This window comes from Terrapene carolina, unplaced genomic scaffold, assembly GCF_002925995.2.
Source record: "Terrapene carolina triunguis isolate 2854851 unplaced genomic scaffold, T_m_triunguis-2.0 Scaffold714, whole genome shotgun sequence".
In the NCBI taxonomy this organism is placed as follows: domain Eukaryota; kingdom Metazoa; phylum Chordata; order Testudines; family Emydidae; genus Terrapene; species Terrapene triunguis.
The window spans coordinates 16,543,006-16,562,656 of NW_020665065.1; the positions used below are offsets into that span (position 1 = coordinate 16,543,006).

A 19,651-nucleotide genomic window follows, 5' to 3' on the forward strand; every position below is an offset into this window, starting at 1 on the left:
CACCCAGGGCCGGTGCTACCATTAAGGCGAACTAGGCGGTACCTAGGGTGCCAAGATTTGGGGGTGCCAAAAAGCGGTGCCCCCAATTTTTTTTTTTCAGCATTCCTCCCCGAGCAAGCGATCGCCGCTCCACTTCTCCCGCCTCCCAGGCTTGCGGCGCCAATCAGCTGTTTGGCGCCGCAAGCCTGGGAGGAGAATTAAAGCGGGGGTGGGTGCTCAGGGAGGAGGCAGAGCAGAGGTGAGCTGGGGTGGGGAGCTGCTGCGGGAGTGCCTCAGGGTCGGGGGGGGGAGCTGCCACACGGCTTCCTGGGGGGATGAGCTGCCGTGGGGGGTGCCTCGGGGGCGGCGGGGAGTTGCCGCAGGGCTGGGGGGGGCACAAGCCTAGGGCGTGAAACTTCCTTGCACCGGCCCTGCCTGCACCCCTTACACTGAAGCACCCTTCCCTTATTGCACCCATCCACACACTGCCCCTGCAGCCTTCCCTTGGCACCTCTCCCTGCTACACCCACTATCTGCACCCAGGCACCTTTCACCGCCTTCCCTCCTGAACTCAGCCAGTGCTCACTGCTCCCCCGCAGCCAGGCATTATTTTTCCTTTGTAGCTGCCAGTCTGTAATGCCCCCATCCTCCTTTCGGCAGCTCACCTGCCCTGTTATGGGTTTCCCGCCCCTTTGCACCCATCTCCCCTCCCCTAGCAAGCTCCTATTTAATGAGTCTGGTCACTTAAATGCTCCTTAACCAGTGCCTGGGGGATCGCAATCCAGCATGTGACACACGGGGTGGGGGGCATGTGGGTGTCAGTCAGTCACGGCCCCAGGAGCAGCTGGTGCCGGAGTCAGATTCAGTCCTGAGCCCTGGATTCCTTCACTTCTGATTTTATTGCTGCATGTGCTGGGGCAGGAGGTGGTGGAGTGGTTTGCCAGCTCCGGAGCAGGCCTGACCCAACCTTGCCACGTCCCTGGGACTTTCAGTGTTGTAAGATGCAACTTGGAAAAAAAAAATCAAGTCTCTTCACTTGTATCTTAGTGGCCATCAGAGATGTCTGGGGGGGGTGAGAGCTATGTCAACGGGGTGGTGGCTGTGGCGTGGGGTTCTTTGTTGTATAATGTAAGTAGCAAGGCATCCAAGGATCACAACACCGTGAACCTTGGTGGAGACGCCAGCTGGCTTTACACACACACACACACACACACACACACACACACACCCTCTCTATGGAGCACTCTGTTCCCATGGGTGTCGCTGGCTGGTTGTGCCCGTCCCCCACTGCTAAACGGAGCTGTTTGCAGGAAACGCAATCTCTGCTTCCCTTTCCAGGACACTGACGCCAGCCACTCCTTAGGTTGAATGTGGCTTGAGGAAACACACGACTTTGACCTTGGCAACATTAAAGAAATTTGCACCTGTGCAAACAGATTGATGCAATTACCCCAGGGCAAAGTCTTTAACACAAACACGCTGCACTATGCAAGGGCATACAGCAGTGGGGCAGCGTAATCCAGTCACCAAAGCAAACAGCACGGGCATAAACCCCCTCTTTGTGCCAGTGCAGCATGTCTCTATGAGAGGGTTGCGTCACAGTAGTGACTTGCACTGATGGGAATTTCCTTAACCTAGAGACAGCCTTTGTGTCCCGTTGGTGGATCTCAAAGCCCTTCAAGTATTCATTAATACCCACCTCATGGCAGCTCCTTGCGCTAATCTAGTGCTCTTCATCAGTGGATCTCAACACACTTTATAAAGGAGTTCAGTATCATTATCCCCATTTCACAGATGAGGCAATTGAGGCATAGGGAAGGGAAGAGACTTGTCCAAGGTTACAGAGAGAGCCAACCGCAGACCTGGGAATAGAACCCAGATCTCCTGATTCCCAGTCCACTGTTCACTCCACTAGGTCACACTGCCTCCCTGAGGCCAGTATTAATCCTCATTTGCCAATGGGTATGCTGCAGGGAGACTTCCCAGGCTGCCCAGCACTTTCATTTCCCTGGGTGCGGGCAATACACCACACCTTGCAGCAGCAGGCTAAAAAGACTTGTAGATGCTTTAAAGGTGTGCACTCAGACAGCCTCAAATTTGTAATTATGGCTGCAAAATTCAGATCCAGTAGTCACTGACACCCTGGTTATTGGGGGTGGTTCGATATGGGATTTTGGTTCAGCTCTTCACCGTGGAGGCAAAGCCACAAAATTCAGATCTGGGGCGTCCAGGTCCAGGTTCTGTTCATTGCCTCTGAAGCTTCTGGTACTGGCCACTGTTGGAAGACAGGACGCTGGGCTGGCTGGACCATTGGTCAGACCCAGTGTGGCCGTTCGCTTGTGTCCTATCTGATGCATGCTCTGTCTGAGGAGTGTGCTCTGCCTTTGCAGGTGGATAGACTCCGTGATCTGAATGGTCCTCCATCCATAACGTCTGTGATCCTTATGGAATTCTGATGGCTTTATTTACGAGTTACATATTATTTCTAGGAAGATGTCATGCAGCTGGTAGAGCTATGCTGCAAAACTCCTGGTCAGCAGGTGGTAATCTGGGAAGGGAATAAACATTTAGCTGTCCCTTTTTAGTCCATGAGATATATGGTCTATATTTTTAACAGCCAGCCATCAGCTATGAGCTCTCTTAATCCAATATAAACCGCTGTTGTCATTGTAAAACTCTTATTTACAGCTGATGGTGCTCTGGTCCTCCTTCAAACAGCACTTTTCCTGGCCCTCTGCCATGGTGCTGGCAAATAGTCCCTTGGGCTTTAAAAACCAGGCCGGTGTGAACCCAGGGGAAGCAGAGCTTTAAAGACTTTAGAGAGACATATTTGCATGAAGCGAAGCAGCCGCACTGGGCACCGTCTGTGAATGGGTCAGATTTGCAGACCCTTTGCGTGGACAGTGGAAATGCGATGTTCTCCGTCAGAAATGGACCCATGGTGTCCTGAAACGATCAGGGGAAAATGTGGTCCTACAGTAACACTCTACACCATGTTGTAAGCATCTAGAGAGTGATAAATAATAGCCAGCATGGATTTGCCAAGAATAAATTACGCCGGACTTTCCTTTTCTGAGAGGGAAACTGGCCTAGTGGAATGGGAGGAAGCAGTAGACATGATTTATCTCCATTTTAATAAGGCTTTTGGCTCAGTCCCATGTGCAGTGTTGTTGTAGCCGTGTTGGTTCCAGGATAAAACTCTCCAGGAGGAGTTGGTCCAATTAAAAGATGTTACCTCCCCCACCTTGTCTCTCACAGTCCCACGTGACATTCTCCTAAGCAAAGCAGGGAAATGCAGTCTAGATGAAACTACTATAAAGTGGGTGGACAGCTGGTTGAAAAACTGTACTCAAAGAGGAGTTGTCAATGGTTTGCTGTCAAACTGGGAGAACATATCTAATGGGGTCCCGCAGAGGTCTGTCCTGGATCTAGTACTGGTCAATATTTTCATTAATGACTTGGATAACAGAGGGGAGAGTATGCTTGTAAAAATGTATGGATGACACTGAACTGGGAGGGGTTGCTAGCACTTTGGAGGACAGGATCCAAATTCAAAAGGACCTTGATAAATGGTAGAATTGATCTGAAATCAACAAGGTGAAATTCAGTAAAGACCAGTGCAAAGTACTGTACTGGAAAGGAAAAAATCAAATGCACAGCTACAAAATGGGGAATAACTGCCTAGGCAGTAATACTACGGAAAAGGACCTGGGGATTTGAGTGGATTGTAAATGGAATATGAGCCAGCAATGCGATGCAGTTGCAAAAAGGCAAATATTCTGGGATGCATTAACCGAAGTGTTCTAGCTAAGACACAGGAGGTAATTGTTCCACTCTGCTCAGTACTGGTGAGGCCTCAGCCGGAGAACTGTGTCCAATTCTGGGCACTACTCTTTAGGAAAGCTGTGGACAAATTTGAGCGAGTCCGGAGGGGAGCAACAAGAATGATAAAAGGTTTAGAAACCTGATCTATGAGGAAAGGTGCAAAAACTGGGCATGTGTAGTCTTAAGAAAAGAAGACTGATAAGTCTTCAAATATGTGCAGGGCTGTTCGAAAGAGGACGGTGATCTATTGTTCTCCGTGTCCACTAAATCAAGAGATTTAGGTTAGATATTAGGAAAAGCTTTCTAACTTTAAGGATACGTAAGCACTAGAACAGGTTACCTAGAGAGGTTGTGGAATTGCCATCATTGGAGGTTTTCAAAAACAGGTTGGACAAACCCCTATCACGCAGGGCTAGATTAAGGCATAAACTAACTAAGCTACAGTTTAGGGCCTTGCAATATGAGGGTCCTCTAAAAAAGAAAAATCTGACTCCATTTCAAATGTTATCAAAATCAGTTGATAAATAAAGGAGATATGGGGGGGGGAGGGGGGAGATTCTCTCTAAATATAGACATTTTCGTTCAAATATGACAAAAATATACACATCTGCCTACACAAATACCCTTACCCGTCACTAATTGTTCACTATTGACAGGCGGGAGGTCAGAGCTGAGAAAAAAACGATAATTGCACTTGTAAAGTTAGTATTTCTGCAAGTAATTCTGCTAAGGCGGCGTTTTGTTGGCCAGCTGCTATTGGTAAAATTCTGACCGTGCCTTCAGAACTTATTTCAATAAATAAATAATCTCGCTGACGATAAAACCGGAAAAAATGTGAGGTCGGAGATGGCAGTGTCGTGAAGCAATCCTGCCAAGCTCATACGCATATGGGACTCGTCCTAGGAGTGACATCATGTATAGAGTCCCCCTTGGCTGGTGATAGCCGAAAGGCCGCCAACTTTTGTTTACGATCCAGACGCTCAGTCGTATAGTGCCTTCGCTCCTGTTTTCCTTCGTTTTCTTAGGTGTTCGTGAGTTTTCTTCTTCTGATCTGTACATACGGACAGTTGTGTGTTTTAGTGCGCACGCCGCTTTCTGCGCCATGCGCTAGCCGTGCTTCACGTGGTTGAGTTTGCAGGTGATCGTCGTATAGACGGGTTGAGTGTGATCTCGAGGAGGATAAATTTGTGTTGGCTTTTCTCCGTCAGTTTCGGGAACCTTCACGGTAAATATTAGAGAGTACTGATGAAAGGATAAATAGAGGGTTTTGAGAGAAGTTGAAGGAAGATGTATCAAAATATTCTGAGTACTCGGTGAGCAAGTTATTTCAAACTATGTGCATATATGATTTATAGGCTATTAAAGCCTACAATATTCATTATATTTGCTTGAATATAGGCTAGTTTTTCTCACTTTCTCAATGCCTGTCTAGAGATTACCAGTCTTTTTCCTGGAAAATTCTTTCTTTCTCTTTCGCGCATATAGCTTGTTGTCACTCTGTGTGTCCGAGGTGTTTACTTGAGATTAATTAGTAGCCCTGGGGGAGACCGAGGATAGAGAAGTGAATGCAAAGAGAGATCTCTGCCTAGAAAAAGCTTTTCTTGCAGCAATCTCCCCTAAGCATTCTGTGCATTGAAAGTGACAAACTCAGTTTATCATTCGAGGACGTCATCCGTGACTTTGCTCTCCAAAAATCATGAAAGAAAATGTGTTTAAAATTAATGTGATGTGCAAACAGACATACGGCAGGTTGCTTCCAATAAGTAAGCTGGTCTGTGTAACTATAACTGCTTCTGTGTTCCTGTAGATATAAAGTTTTCATATCTACTAATTAAGAAATCAGAGACAAAACTATGTTAATTTGAAACTATCTTATAATGCAAACAGGCATCTTGCAAGCTGTGTTTTAGTTAGATTATTATTCCATTTTTACAACTTTGCCTTTGTGTATATATGCAAATATAAAGCTTTCATGTTTTATTATTTTCACAGAAAGGACATTGAATATATAATAATTATTTTTTTTTTATGGTATGGGGCCTCTGACACTTGACATAGTTTAGGGTAGGGGTAGGCAACCTATGGCATGCGTGCCGAAGGAGGCACACAAGCTGATTTTCAGTGGCACTCTCACTGCCCGGGTCCTGGCCACTGGGTCCGGGGGGCTCTGCATTTTAATTTAATTTTAAATGAAGCTTCTTAAACATTTTAAAAACCTTATTTACTTTACATACAACAATAGTTTAGTTCTATATTACAGACTTATAGAAAGAGACCTTCTAAAAACGTTAAAACGTTAAAATGTATAAATCAGAGCGAATAAATGAAGACTCATCACCCCACTTCTGAAAGGTTGCCGACCCCTAGTTTAGGGCTTCAGAATGTCCTAATCAGGCCCTGTCAGGGCTGGTCTAGGTATACATGGTCCTGTCTCAGCATGGGAGGCTGGACTAGATGGCTTCTCAAGGTCCCTTCCAGCCCTACAGGTCTAAGATTCTCCGTACCCATCTGGTCCCCATCACCATTGTACCCGAGTGCATCCTAATGATTAATGGATTTTTTTCCCCCTTTGCAACACCCCGTGAGGTAGGGAAACCGATCAGGTGAGACTGAGTGACTTGCCCAGCGTCACACAGGAAGTCTAAGGCTGAGCTGGGATATGAGCCCAGGTCTCCTAAGTCCCTGTCCACTAGACCACGCTACCCCATCGAGTGAAGTTGGCAGGAGCTGTGTGTGTGTGTATGTACCAGGCCTTTTAAAAGATGCTAAAGAATGTGCTTGGGATCCTAGATACTTAGACGATGTTAAGGGGTTGGTTTGAATTCAGTCCATCACTTCTCTGCTGAGAATTAAAGAAATAACAGTACTTTATTGTCCAGATCATAGGCGCCGACTCTTTGGGTGCTCCGGGGCTGGAGCACCCACGGGTTAAAAAATAGTGGGTGCTCAGCATCTACCAGCAGCCCTGCCAATCAGCTCCTCCCCCAGCCCTCCCACCCACCGGTGGCCCCTGCAATCAGCGCCTCCCCCTCCCTCCCAGCACCTCCTGCCTGCCTCGGATCAAGTGTTTAGCAGCATGCAGGAGGCGCTGGGGTGGGAGGAGCGAGGGCGGGGCATGCTCGGGGGAGGGGGCAGAACGGGGGCGGGAAGAGGTGGGGCAGGGGTGGGGCCTTGGGGGAAGGGGTGGAGTGGGGACAGGGCCTGGGGCGGAGTGGGGGTCGAGCGCCCATAGGGAAAGTGGAATGTTGGCACGTATGGTCTGAATGAAATCCACGGAAGTTTTCTCATCAGCTCCAGCAGGCTGGGCCCTGTTTTCTAAACACTTTTCACACCGTAGCTCCCGTGAAAGCCGATGAGCGGAACTTTGCGGTCCTTTACAACCGCCCCAGCATGCTCCAAATTCATGGCCACGCCTTGGAAATCGATGGCGTCACCCCAGCGTTTAGCAGAATCCGGCCTGATGGTTTTCGCTCCCCCTGCAGTCTGTGCAGCAGGAGCCTAACCGCTCGCAGGGCTCCACTTGCACCACTGCTCTTGGCAACGCTGCAAAGAGACTTTTTTCCCCCCACCACGAGGCACAATGGAATCGCTGTCGCTCTATTTCTGTTCCATTGGACGTCCAGAGTCAGTGGGGAGAAAATAATCTGTCTGTTTGTCAGAGGAGGGCGTTTCTATAGAACTTTTGTCTATTGGGGTTATTACAAACACATGGTCAAATGCGCATCATGAATTCTAGGATTTGACCGGGCTGGGGGAGGGGTTGGCAGCCCAAAGAAACAATTAATACAAGCAGCTGTCTAAACATGATGCTCTTCTCATTCCCTTTGCTCTTCTCTTTTGTATCTCTGTCTGCCCCTCCACGTGGTATCAGCAGTCGGGTGAAACTGACGGGGGTGGTGTAGTATTTGTCCGTTTCACGACCCAGGCAGATGTTGTGGCTTAAAAAGAGAAAAAACAAAAGCTTTGTTGACACTACATCTCCCTCTAGTGCTAGCCTGGGGTGGGGATTTTTCCCTAAAATCCCTGACTGTAAATATGATTTATTTACATCGCCATAGACCATTGTGCTAGGAGCTGTACAACAGAAAAATGGTCTTTGCCTGAAAGAGCAGACGAGGTACGTGTCAGACCAGAGACAACAGGTGGATAGGAGGCCAAGCAGACGGGGTCTCTCCACAAAGTTTGATGGGACTAGTCCGGTGAGCAGGATTTGGCCCAGGATGGAGATTAAGGAACAGACAAGTTCTTAAAACCTGCAGAGGGGCCAATAGGTGGGCAGAACAGTCTCTGCTCTGAACGTTTCTGAAAGGCATCCTGCTCCTCTGAGCTTGCTGAAGGCCCTGTAGCCTATTCACCTGGAACTTCCATACACGACCTTCCTGGAGGCCATGACCTGGGTGTCCCGAGTCTCCGCCTGTGCCTTGGAGAGCCAGCAAGAGGGCTTTCCTGGTGAGCATTACGGAGAGATTCTGGCCTCCGGCGACTCTATTAAGATAATGAAAACTCATTTGTTGAGGAATTGGCACTGCTGCTGACCTGGTATTTATAAGCCAGAATTTAGCAGCCGGAGCTGCCTCTCCAAATTTTCACGCTGCTCAAGAAAGCCCTGCCCCAGGGCTTCTGTAATTGCCAAATCACAGTAAGCCGCCTTTCAGTGCACAGGCCTGCATTTGCATGTGAATTTCAAGGGCATAAAGGATCACTCACCTGTGCTAGCTGTTTGATACAGCTCAGGCACCAGGTGATGTTTTGTCAATTGTCACGGCCCAGTAGTTTATAATATTAGGTTGTTTGGTGGGTTGTTTTTTTTAATAGGTTTTTAAAAAAACCAAGCAAAGTAGCGAAAAGGCCATTGTAGAGGGAAGACGGGGTGGGGAAGATGAATGAGGGGGCGTGAAGAGTTAATGCTGTGGGGTTTTTCGGTACATAGGAGTTTGGGCAAATGACACTGATTTTTATGGAGACTTGGATTCCTTGCTACAAGGACCAGGTTCTCGGGAGTGAAGCTTCAGATGTTGGAAGCAATGAGGGGATTGGGAAGAAGGTACTGACGTTGGGAGGAACCCTTAAAATGCTATTTTTTCCTTGGAGTGTTTTCCAGCAAGTTTCATGTCCTTGTCTGCCTTGATTCTAGTCTTTGGTGACGGGACACTAGGATCAACTCCAAGCGCAGAAATGGAAAGCTTCGATTTGCACTGGTGGCACTAAACTCTGCTAGAAACTGGTGTTTATCGTGACTCGGCCTGCTTTGCACAAGAGTGAGCACTAGTATTCCTATACTGATGGCTGGAATTGGGGCAAAAGCCCATGGTCAACGAGGCCTAAGCTGCTAAAGAGCCCTTCCCTCTGCAGCGTGAGCACCTGCCCGTCCTGGTGTGCTGAGCTCAGCTGGCGTCCAACTCTGCCAGAGGTTCTAGAAATTTGCCCCTGACCTGGTTGGTCTCTCTTACCGAGACCGACTGAATTTCCCCAGTAAATTGTAAATGGAAAAGAGATGTCCTCAAAGGGACGGTCCCGAGCTGAGACCTTTCCAACGGCGGATCTTGCTGAGAAGGTCAGAAGGACGTGCTTGAGGAGTGACGGACAACTCCGTGAACCAATCCCCTGCCCCTCTCCTGGACGAACCAGAAAATGCTCCTCACAGGGCATCGCGACTCAAAAGAAATGGTGTCAAGGTGCCTAGGCACAGCTCTTGCCTATCACCCAGGCCTCCTAGAGATGTGCAGGGCATCAGCTTGGGCTTTATGGTGCTGCCTCTTTCCTGGCCAGGTCTGCTCTGTTGTCAGGCCTCACAAGGGGGTGGAGGAGGGGAGGGTGCGGGTCACTGGGGAGACAAGGTAGCATCGCCCTTCACTCTGCTGCAATGCACAGGGCCGAACGTGTCTGAAAGCAGAGAGGCTCCAGTTACTAGGCATGAGCCGCAGGATTAGTTGCTTTGGTAACTGAGTTTCTGGTTACTTGTTGCACCACCGTGGGCTGGTTATAGGATTAGTTCGCAGTGACCCGCAGCAGGCGAGGGGTTACAACGTGACCCGGGACAGCTGAGGTCAAGCTTCGTGCTCTCCGGCAGCAATGGGTGGCCTGGCTCATCAGCACATCCCCCCAGCTTGGCTTTCTGAACATAACCGTCTCTGCATTAATGTCCCGAGTTCGTTTTTGGAAAGAGCCCATAATAACTGCACTTAGACGCTTACGTTGCCAAAGCAATCCGCTCTTTGGTACTATGAAATCTGGTCCATTCACTTGCTAAGGCAGAGGTGGGCAAACTATGGCCCGTGGGCCGAGACCGTCCTTGAGCTCCCGGCCTGGGAGGCTAGCCCCCGGCCCCTCCCCCACTGTCCCCCCTCCCCCGCAGCCTCAACTTGCCGTGCCGCCAGCGCTCTGGTAAGGGGGAGGGGAGTGGGGGGGGTTAGATAAGGGGCAGAGAGTCCTGGGGGGCAGTCAGGGGACAAGGAGCAGGGGGCGGTTGAATGGGGCGGAGGTTCTGGGGGCATGTGGGTGGGGGTCGGGGCAGTCAGGGGATAGGGAACAGGGGGTGGTTGAATGGGGCGGAGGTTCTGGGGTGTGTGTGGATGGGGTCGGGGCAGTCAGGGCACAGGGAGTGGGGGGGGTTGGATAAGGAGTGTGGTCCCGGGGGGGGCGGTGAGGGAACAAGGAGCAGGGGAGGGTTGGATGGGTCAGGAGTTCTGAGGGTGGCAGTCAGGGGGCGGATAGGGGGCGGGGGCCAGGCTGTTTGGGGAGGCACAGCCTTCCCTACCCACCCCTCCATACAGTTTTGGAACCCCGATGTGGCCCTCAGGCCAAAAAGTTTGCCCACCCCTGTGCTAAGGGGATGGGGAGCCACAGTGTGGTCAGCAAACAAGACTTATTCTAGTAGAGATGAAACCAAAAGCCCTGATTCAAACATGCACCCCCCAGACGTAGGAATTCAAAACCCATATCCAGGTCTCCTAGCTGCCCTGTGTCTTTGTAACGGGCTTGACCAAAACCCAGCGCCTGCACTCCTAACATGTGGCCGGGGGGGGGGGGTGGTATTTCTCCAAGGGGCCGATCTAGCCCCCCGTGTGTGTTCAGAGTTTGCATGTTCTTTTGTGAATTTTGTAGCTCTGACACATCTCATTCTAACAGATTCCAGGTCCCACTGAGCAGGGCAGGTAGCATCTTGTAGAAACACCTCAGCCACATCTGTGTATATTGACTACCACTTATGCCAGCGTAATTTATGTCCCTGAGGGAGGATGGAATAGTCACACCCCTGACCGACGTCCGTTTTGCTGACAACTGGTAGTGTAGACGTGGCCTCAGTTTCCCAGACCTGAAGAAGAGCTCTGTGTAAGCTCAAAGCTTATTTCTCTTGGGCCAATAACAGCTATTACCTCACCCCGCCTTGTCTTTCTAATGCAGGGACAGTCTTTTGGAAGTGTTGGCCCCTGGGGAAACAGTGTAGACTGGTGTGAGCTGGTTCAAGATGGCCAACAGACAAAGGAACTAGAACTGTCTACAGCAACAGCCCTGACCTAGGGCCGGTCTCCAGGGTAAGTTTAAAAACCCACGGCTGGCCCATGCCTGTTGACTCAGGCTGCAGTGTAGACGTCCGGGCTTGGGCTGAAGCCCGGGCTCTAGGACCCTGCAATGTGGGAGGGTCACAGAGCTCAGCTGCAGCCGGAGCTCAGACGTCTACACTGCAACTAAACAGCCCCGTTAGCCCGAGTAAGCTGGCACCGGCCAGCCGCTGGTTTTTAACCGCAGTGGAGTCTAGACACACCTTATGACTCTCCCCCCTGGCCGGGTTTTGGAGCCCGGGCTCCAGCCTGAGCGGGAGCGTCTACACTGCCCTTTTCAGCTCTGGGGTCCAAGCCCCACAAGCCAGAGTCAATTGACCCAGGCCCTGAGACTCGGTGCAGCGGGTTTTTCTTTGTGGTGTAGATGAACCTTCACATGCTCACTCTGAGAACTGGCATGACTCTGTGACCAGACATGGGCCCCAGGAGAAGATGTGAAATACTTTAAAACCTGCCAGAGTTTCCACCTGGACAGGTGCTGCTCCCCCATCTTTGGGGACCATCGTGTGAATTTAATGAAGGGTTTAAGTGTAACGATGTTCTGCTCTGTGGGGGAGGGGTCCCGCAGCTCCTCCAGGAGCTAAAACGGGGGCGGGGGGGTAGAAGGAGGATTGCTCCAGGATTGTAAACAGCTCCAGAGAAATTCCACCCCAGGCGGGGCTTTGCATAGACTGGTTAAAACTGGGTTTTCCAGTGACTAAGAGACAAAGAAAGGAGTTTAGCTGTGCAGACCCTGCAAGGAGAGATACCCACTGTGACTCGGGTGCAAGCCCTGTCATTTTGCAGTGTGGACACAGCTCAAACTGCAGACCCGAGTCAGAGGGTCTGCGTAGTGCAGTGTGGACGCATTAGCACGGCTGGGCGACCCAGGTCCAGCAAATGTAAGCCCAAGTCTACAATGCAGTGCGGATGCTCAAATGCAGTCTGCAAGCCCAGGTCCCACAGACCCGGGTTCACAATGTCGTTCTCACGTACCCGCAGGTACTTAGCCTAGCTAGCCACCTGGTCTTAAGTCAGACTCGCAGGAAAAATAAACATGAAGCTATTTGTAAAGAAGGGTAGGCTATTGTTCCATTTATTGTGGCACCCTGTCCGGCAAACCCTCTGATGTTCTGAAACGTCTTCTGCCGAGAGAAGATGGCTCCCCTCTAGCCCCGTGCGAATATGCTACGTTTGATCCTGTATTTATTGGGCTGAAAGGAAATTGAATCTGTCTCCGCTGGTATCGCCCTGCTCTTAGAGTGTTGCCCTTGGGTTATTTTAGCAATAGCGAGGATGAGGCAGCTATGCTGGGCATGTGAAGAGTTCCTACGTGTCAGAATTCACCGGCATAAGCTGGGTTGACATGTGTCTGCTCCTATAAACCCGCCCATGATATTGACACACGGAGCGTTTTGCGGCTCGGGCTGGGCGTCTTACAGGTTCACCGCCGCTTACCCAGGCCTGGTCGCGTGAGGTGTTGGGGAGTGGAGTGGCGCTGTGCAGTTCTGAGCCAGCTGCTTGACACATGACCCCACTCATTACATGCCTGAAGGTGCAGGGGGCTGAGATCTGCCCTCCCACTGGAAGCAGGGACTGGGGAGGCACCTCACAAGATCAGGCCCCATCTGAAACAACAGACAACTCAACAGGCTACGGGGGTTCCTGCTTCCAAGTCATCAGGTCCGGCCCAATGTTGGTATCCTGGATCTGATAGTGCAAGTGCTCCACCCAAGGACCTCCTGCAGGATCAGGACCCTGACATGTAAAGTATCTCCAGGGTTTGCTATCGTGCCTGTCAGCGTGGCATCCCAGTAAGCTAGATCTGCTTGGTGAGGTCCCTGGTGGCCATCACGCGTTTTCTCTGTTCCCCAGCGGAGGGGGCTCAGCTTGGGATGCTCCGACGCCTTCTGGAGCTTGTTCCGCACCCAGCTGTGCCCCGCGACAGAGAACAGGTTGCGTCTGGGGCTCTCGTTTTGTCCTGGGCTTTGTGAGCTTGCTTTGTCCAGAGGACTGCAGAGGTCTTGGTGGAACGCAGACTGAGATGCGACTGCCGCTGGGAGCTAAGCGCTGACCCTCTGCTGGTCTCCAAGATCAGGACGTGGGCCCTGACCTGGCCATGGAAGCCGACAGGCAGCCAGTGGAGGGACTGAAGCGGAGGGGCGATGAGCTAGCATCTCACTGAGGAGCGGGCTGCTGCTTTCTGCATGTGCTGGGGCCGCCATGTTGCTGGCGCCTTCACACCCAGATACAGCGAGTTGCAGTTATCCACCTTGGCAGCAAGGAACATATGGGTCGTGCTGGGCTGATCCTTGTCAGGAGGAAGCGTTGAAGTTTCCTAGCAAAGGCAGAGGTGGAAGGGGGCATTACCTTGCTATCCAGACTAAATGCTGAACTGAGTAGGTTCCCAAGGCTTATAATAATGCACATATCCTTATCTAGTGATTTCTATCAGCTGATCTCAAACGCTTTACAAAGGAGATCAGTCTCATTATCCCCATTTTACATATGGGAAAACTGAGGCACTGGGTGAGAAAGGGACTTGCCCAAGGCCACTCAGCAGGTCAGTGGCAGAGCTGGAAATAAAATCCAGGTTGCCTGAGTCCCAATCTGGTACTCTTGCCATTAGGCCACACTGCCTCTTAGGCAGCAGATGCCCTCAGTGGAAGGGCAGGACAATGACCTGGCTAGTTCTCCAAGCATTTCCTAATCAGCATCCCTTCGGCCTTGCCAAAGCTGAGTTCACGCCAGCTGCTCTTCATCCAGGAGTCGATCTCCTGTAAGGACAGAGTCATCTTAGTAGGGGCAGGGATTGCATTGGTGGAGAATGAGCGATACGGCAGGAGGACATCAACAGAATTCAGCTGGCCCGTCGCTACTTCCAGAGTCCCGTGGGGAGGGACGGCTGGCGCCAGGCACAGCGCCTTCTACTCCCGCTATGGCACAGAGGCAGGCCACCCGCACGCTGTGTTTGAAAACAGCAGAGAAGTCTTGTCGTCTTAGCATTGAGAGGTGGCCTCCCCAAATTTGTCAGCATGTACCCATGGACCACCCCAGACTTGCTCCAAGTCCAAAACGACTCCCACCACAATGAACGGCCACGTTCTCATTGCTATCAAAGGGCACAGGATGGGCCCTGAAAACAACACACAGGGAAGCCTGCGTGGATCAGTGATCTTGCCCATGGGTCCAGCTCCCAAGTAAAGAGAACTTCACTTCGCTCCGGAGTCAGACCAGCTCCCGGGCTGCAACCTCGGCTCTTCCTACAGCTGGTTCCCTCCTTTTGGTATATACGTTTTCCCTTTAATTTCATCCACAGGTGGCTGCAAAGCCAAAGATCCCAGGGGGAGGAGGGAAAAGGAGTGAGGACAGCCTGGATCCTGTTTGCTCACACTGCAGACAGGTGCCAGCAGGCTCTGGCTGGGAAGAGCACTACGGCAAATGGGTTCCTGGAAAGATTTCCTGCTCTGAGCTCCTCCCCCCCCACCCCCCACTTAAAAAATGTGACTTTCACAGGACTGGGGCTTGTGCCAGCTGTATTGTATTCACATTAGCATGGGGGAGCCACAGAATACTTTGTACATAGAAATGGGTGAATGCACTGAACCTCCTTTGGGATTTTTCAGTGAATTAGCTCCAGTTTCATCCGCACTCCGTTAACATTCACTTGCCACTCAGATCCTAGCGAGCGCCGGAGCCCTCTTGGGAGCAGCAAATTGTTAAACAGACAGTGAGGAATGTTCGCAGAGAGGCCATTCCCGATGCATAAGCAGGAGTATTCACGCTGATCCTAAAGGTATGTTCCTAACCCAGGTTAAAATCACAGTGAAGACATGGCAACTTGGGTTTTAACGTGGGCTGGCAAGTCGAGTTCAACCCCAGGCTGCCCTGTTGGCTTGAACTCGAGCTGCTCACTGGAGTACAAAGCTGAGTCTTCGCTGCTATTTCCACCCGAGTTCAGACCACACCTTTTTCTGCAGTGGAGACCTACTCTAAGGGCAAGTCTACACTACCCGCCGGATCGGTGGGTAACGATCGATCTATCAGGGGTTGATTTATCGCATCTAGTCCAGACGCGATAAATCGATCCCCGAGCGCTCTCACGTCAACTCCGGTACTCCACCGCCGCGAGAGGCGCAAGCGGAGTTGACAGGGGAGCAGCAGCAGTCGACTCAGTGCCATGAAGACGCCGCGGTAAGTAGACCTAAATACGTCGACTTCAGCTACGCTATTCTCATAGCTGAAGTTGTGTATCTTAGGTCGATTTCCCCCCCCCCCCCGACTCCTCCTGGTGTAGACCAGGGCTAAGAGTTACATTCAGTGGATCAGAACAGAAACAGGGTTCCAAAAAGAACTAGATAATTTCCTGGAGGATAGGTCCATCAATGGCTATTAGCTAGGATGGACAGGGATGGTGTCCCTAGCCTCTGTTTGTCAGAAGCTGGGAATGGGCGACAGGGGATGGATCACTGGATGATTCCCTGTTCTGTTCACTCCCTCTGGGGCACCTGGCATTGGCCACTGTCGGCAGACAGGATACTGGGCTAGATGGACCTTTGGTCTGACCCAGTATGGCCATTCGTACATTGTTAAACATATCCTTAACTTTTTGTCATTGTCTAGAAGGGACTCTGACTCCAGTGAAAGTTGAGGGCCTTCAACCCCTTGTAAGATCATTGAAGTGAGTGGGAGTCGCTTGGCTAAATCCCCCAAATTGAAAATCTCACCCAATGTGGGTGAAGTGGGAAGCTGTGTGTTTCCTCAGTATTTCATTCCACTGGGTTTAAACCGCTTGCATTTGTAAGTGATGGGTCGGTCAGGACATGACTGTCACTTAGCAACTTTAACTGGCACTTGAGATGCCCATTTCGGCTTATGGAATAGATTTGTGAGCCGTTCATTGTGATCAGAGAAGTTAAAAAGGGATTGACTGGATCCTAAAACTGGAGGGAATTTTTCTCTAGAGTTCAATTTTGTTGTGGTTTGGGAGTTTTGGGGGGGGGATGGAGGTTGGGTTGATTGGTTAATTTTTGTCAATTGCTTGAAGGGGTGAAAAAAATGTGAAATAAACATGTTTGTCAACCAAGGCTCTGATCACTCTGCTCGAAGTTCTTCTTCACACAGCGCACAGTCAACTTGTGGAACTCCTTGCCTGAGGAGGTTGTGAAGGCTAGGACTATAACAGGGTTTAAAAGAGAACTGGAGAAATTCATGGAGGTTAAGTCTATTAATGACTATTAGCCAGGATGGGTAAGGAATGGTGTCCCTAGCCTCTGTTTGTCAGAGGGTGGAGATGGACGGCAGGAGAGAGATCACTTGATCATTACCTGTTAGGTTCACTCCCTCTGGGGCGCCTGGCATTGGCCACTGTTGGCAGACAGGATACTGGGCTGGATGGATCTTTGGTCTGACCCAGTACGGCTGTTCTTATGTTGTGTGCCTTTTTCCCACCCTCTCTTTTGTCTGTTTAGATTGTAAGTCCTTCAGGACAGGGACTGTCTCATAAGTGTTTGTACAGCGCCTGGCACAATGATTGGGGTCTGTAAGCTGTCCTATAATATTAAAACTTGCAGTCACTTACAACTAGCTGACATTCCAGTGTTAATCCTTTTCTAGACAGAAGTCTTTAATTGTGAGAGACTGGCTGGGTCTCTCTTTCGTCTTCCCCCGTCCCAAGGGTCTTTCGGGGGTCTCCAGCTATTCATGCAATCTTTGCCTTCTCTAGTACGTACAAAATGCCCACGAGTCATTCCAAAAAGACACCTGGCATTTGTCTAAGATTTCAGCCTTTGAGCCTCATGGCTTGTTATGACTGGGCCTGGCTGGAAGAGAGGTCGGGATCCAGTTCACGTGCATAGCATTAAAAGGCCTGGATATTAAGGATCAGGATGGTTAGTGTTTTTTAAGAGCTCTTACAGCTAGTTCCCGTCTATGAAATCCCTAATTTTAGCCAGGGATCTGAGCTCTTGCAAAGGTGGGGAAAAATGACACTCTTCATTGTACGGATGGGGAAACTGAGGCACAGAGGACCAGATTTTAACTGTACTTAGGTGCCTAATACTCTTTGAAATCAGGGGGATTTAGATACACAGATACCTTTAAAAATCTGGCCCCAAGAGGTTAAGTGACTTCTTCAAGATCACATAGCCAGTGGCAGAGTGGGGAATAGGACCCAGGGCGCCTGGCTCCTAGCCCCTTGCTCCAGCCGTTGGGGTAGGCTGCTCCCATCATGCACACAATGGAAGGTCTGATCTTTTCTTATCGGGGCAGCAAGAGTGGAGGGTTCATTTTAACTGCAAAGAAAGGCATCTTGCTTAGCAGCAAGGGAAGTGAAGGGAGGCACCATGCTGGCATGGCCAGGCGTGGGTCGTGAGACGTGGGCTGGTCAGTATTTTCAAACTCGGCTGTCTAAAACTGGGCAGCTCAATCCATGTTTTGGCGCTTGTGTGGCCTGATCTTTGGTGGTGCTGAGCAGTTGCTTCTCTATTGACTTCAGTGTAAGCTCAGGCGTGCTCAGCACCTCTTCAGGTGCCACTTCTGTAGGTGTCTTCGTATGGATTTAAGTGCTTAGCTGGAGGCACCTGCCACCTCTGCTGATGGGAGCTGCGGGCGCTCTGCCTCTCTGAAAATCAGGTTGCTACGTATGAAAATGCTGCTGGGATGCATGTCTGCAGTGATCACTGAGCCACCTTTTCCTCTTGCCAAAGGTCAGGGGTCAGCACTGCCGGGTAGGGGACAGTCAGGCATCTCCGATTCTTCTCTCCACCGCCCTCTGACTGATTCCCCCCCTTCCCCTTCTCTGTTGCAGAGCGGCTCCCGCAGGGGCTGTGTCGTTCAGCGTGAAGCACACGGCCGGGGTTCAAGTTGAAGTCGTTACCGATGACCAATCACAGGTGGCCTCCGCAAATGGAGGGAAGCAGTGGCCTCTCGACCACGGGACAATCCTGAAACTCAGCATGAACAAAGCCAGCACAGAGGCCAACGACAACAAGGTAAAGGAAGGCCCGGCGAGCATCCTTGTATCCTGGGTACTCGCTTGGCTTGAGACAGAAGCAGGGATGAGATATCGTATGGGGCACTTGCATGTCTTGGCATGGGCGAGCTAGGATCAAGGGGAAATAGATCTTCGTGGGCAGGTACAGGTTGGTGTTAAGTCTCACTCCTTGGTGTGATGGCCATAGCAAAGTCCATCACATCCTCTCCCGATGACAGAGAGGGGCAATAGATGGACCTGCGTGGGCAAGAAGAAGCAGCAGGAGACTAGATATCCCAGGAGGATTCTGGGTTTGAAGGTGCCCTGAGAACATCTGTCCTAAACTGGACAGTGCGTGCCTGGGTGTCGTCTCCACTGAACTGACACTGTCGGGTAAGGACATTGGTGTAGAGTGGCCTCTTCTCTCGTGTCCTCAGACAGACTTGGAAGCTCTAATGTCACAGGAGGATGCTCCACGTGTCTGATTGGGGGCCGGCTTCCTTTTAACTTTGCCACGGTGGTCACCGTTCTGTTGTATATCAGAGGGGTAGCCGTGTTAGTCTGGATCTGTAAACAGCAACAGAGTCCTGTGGCACCTTCAAGACTAACAGAAGTATTGGAGCGTAAGCTTTCATGGGTGAATACCCACTTCATCAGACGCATGTAATGGAAATTTTCAGAGGCAGGTATAAATATGCAGGCAAGAATCATCTGGAGATAACGAGGTTAGTTCAATCAGGGAGGGTGAGGTCCTCTGCTAGCAGTTGAGGTGTGAACACCAAGGGAGGAGAAACTGCTTCTGTAGTTGGCTAGCCATTCACAGTCTTTGTTTAATCCTGATCTGATGGTGTCAAATTTGCAAATGAACTGAAGCTCAGCAGTTTCTCTTTGGAGTCTGGTCCTGAAGTTTTTTTGCTGTAAGATGGCTACCTTTACATCTGCTATTGTGTGGCCAAGGAGGTTGAAGTGTTCGCCTACAGGTTTTTGTATATTGCCATTCCTGATATCTGACTTGTGTCCATTTATCCTTTTACGTAGGGACTGTCCAGTTTGGCCAATGTACATAGCGGAGGGGCATTGCTGGCACATGATGGCATATATAACATTGGTGGACATGCAGGTGAATGAACCGGTGATGTTGTAGCTGATCTGGTTAGGTCCTGTGATGGTGTTGCTGGTGTAGATATGTGGGCAAAGTTGGCATCGAGGTTTGTTGCATGGGTTGGTTCCTGAGTTAGAGTTGTTATGGTGTGGTGTGTGGTTGCTGGTGAGAATATGCTTAAGGTTGGTGGGTTGTCTGTGGGCGAGGACTGGCCTGCCTCCCAAGGTCTGT

At 50.6% G+C, this 19,651-nt stretch overlaps 1 protein-coding gene across 1 annotated transcript in view; it reads left to right on the plus strand.

Annotated features, from left to right (window-relative positions):
- Positions 1 to 19,651, plus strand: part of LOC112111116 (protein-arginine deiminase type-2) — a 78,971-nt gene that overhangs the window by 272 nt on the left and 59,048 nt on the right. The window contains exon 2 of the mRNA XM_024206401.3: positions 18,154 to 18,337. Within this exon, the coding sequence (XP_024062169.1) occupies positions 18,154 to 18,337 (184 nt within the window). The remainder of the gene's footprint in view (positions 1 to 18,153; positions 18,338 to 19,651) is intronic.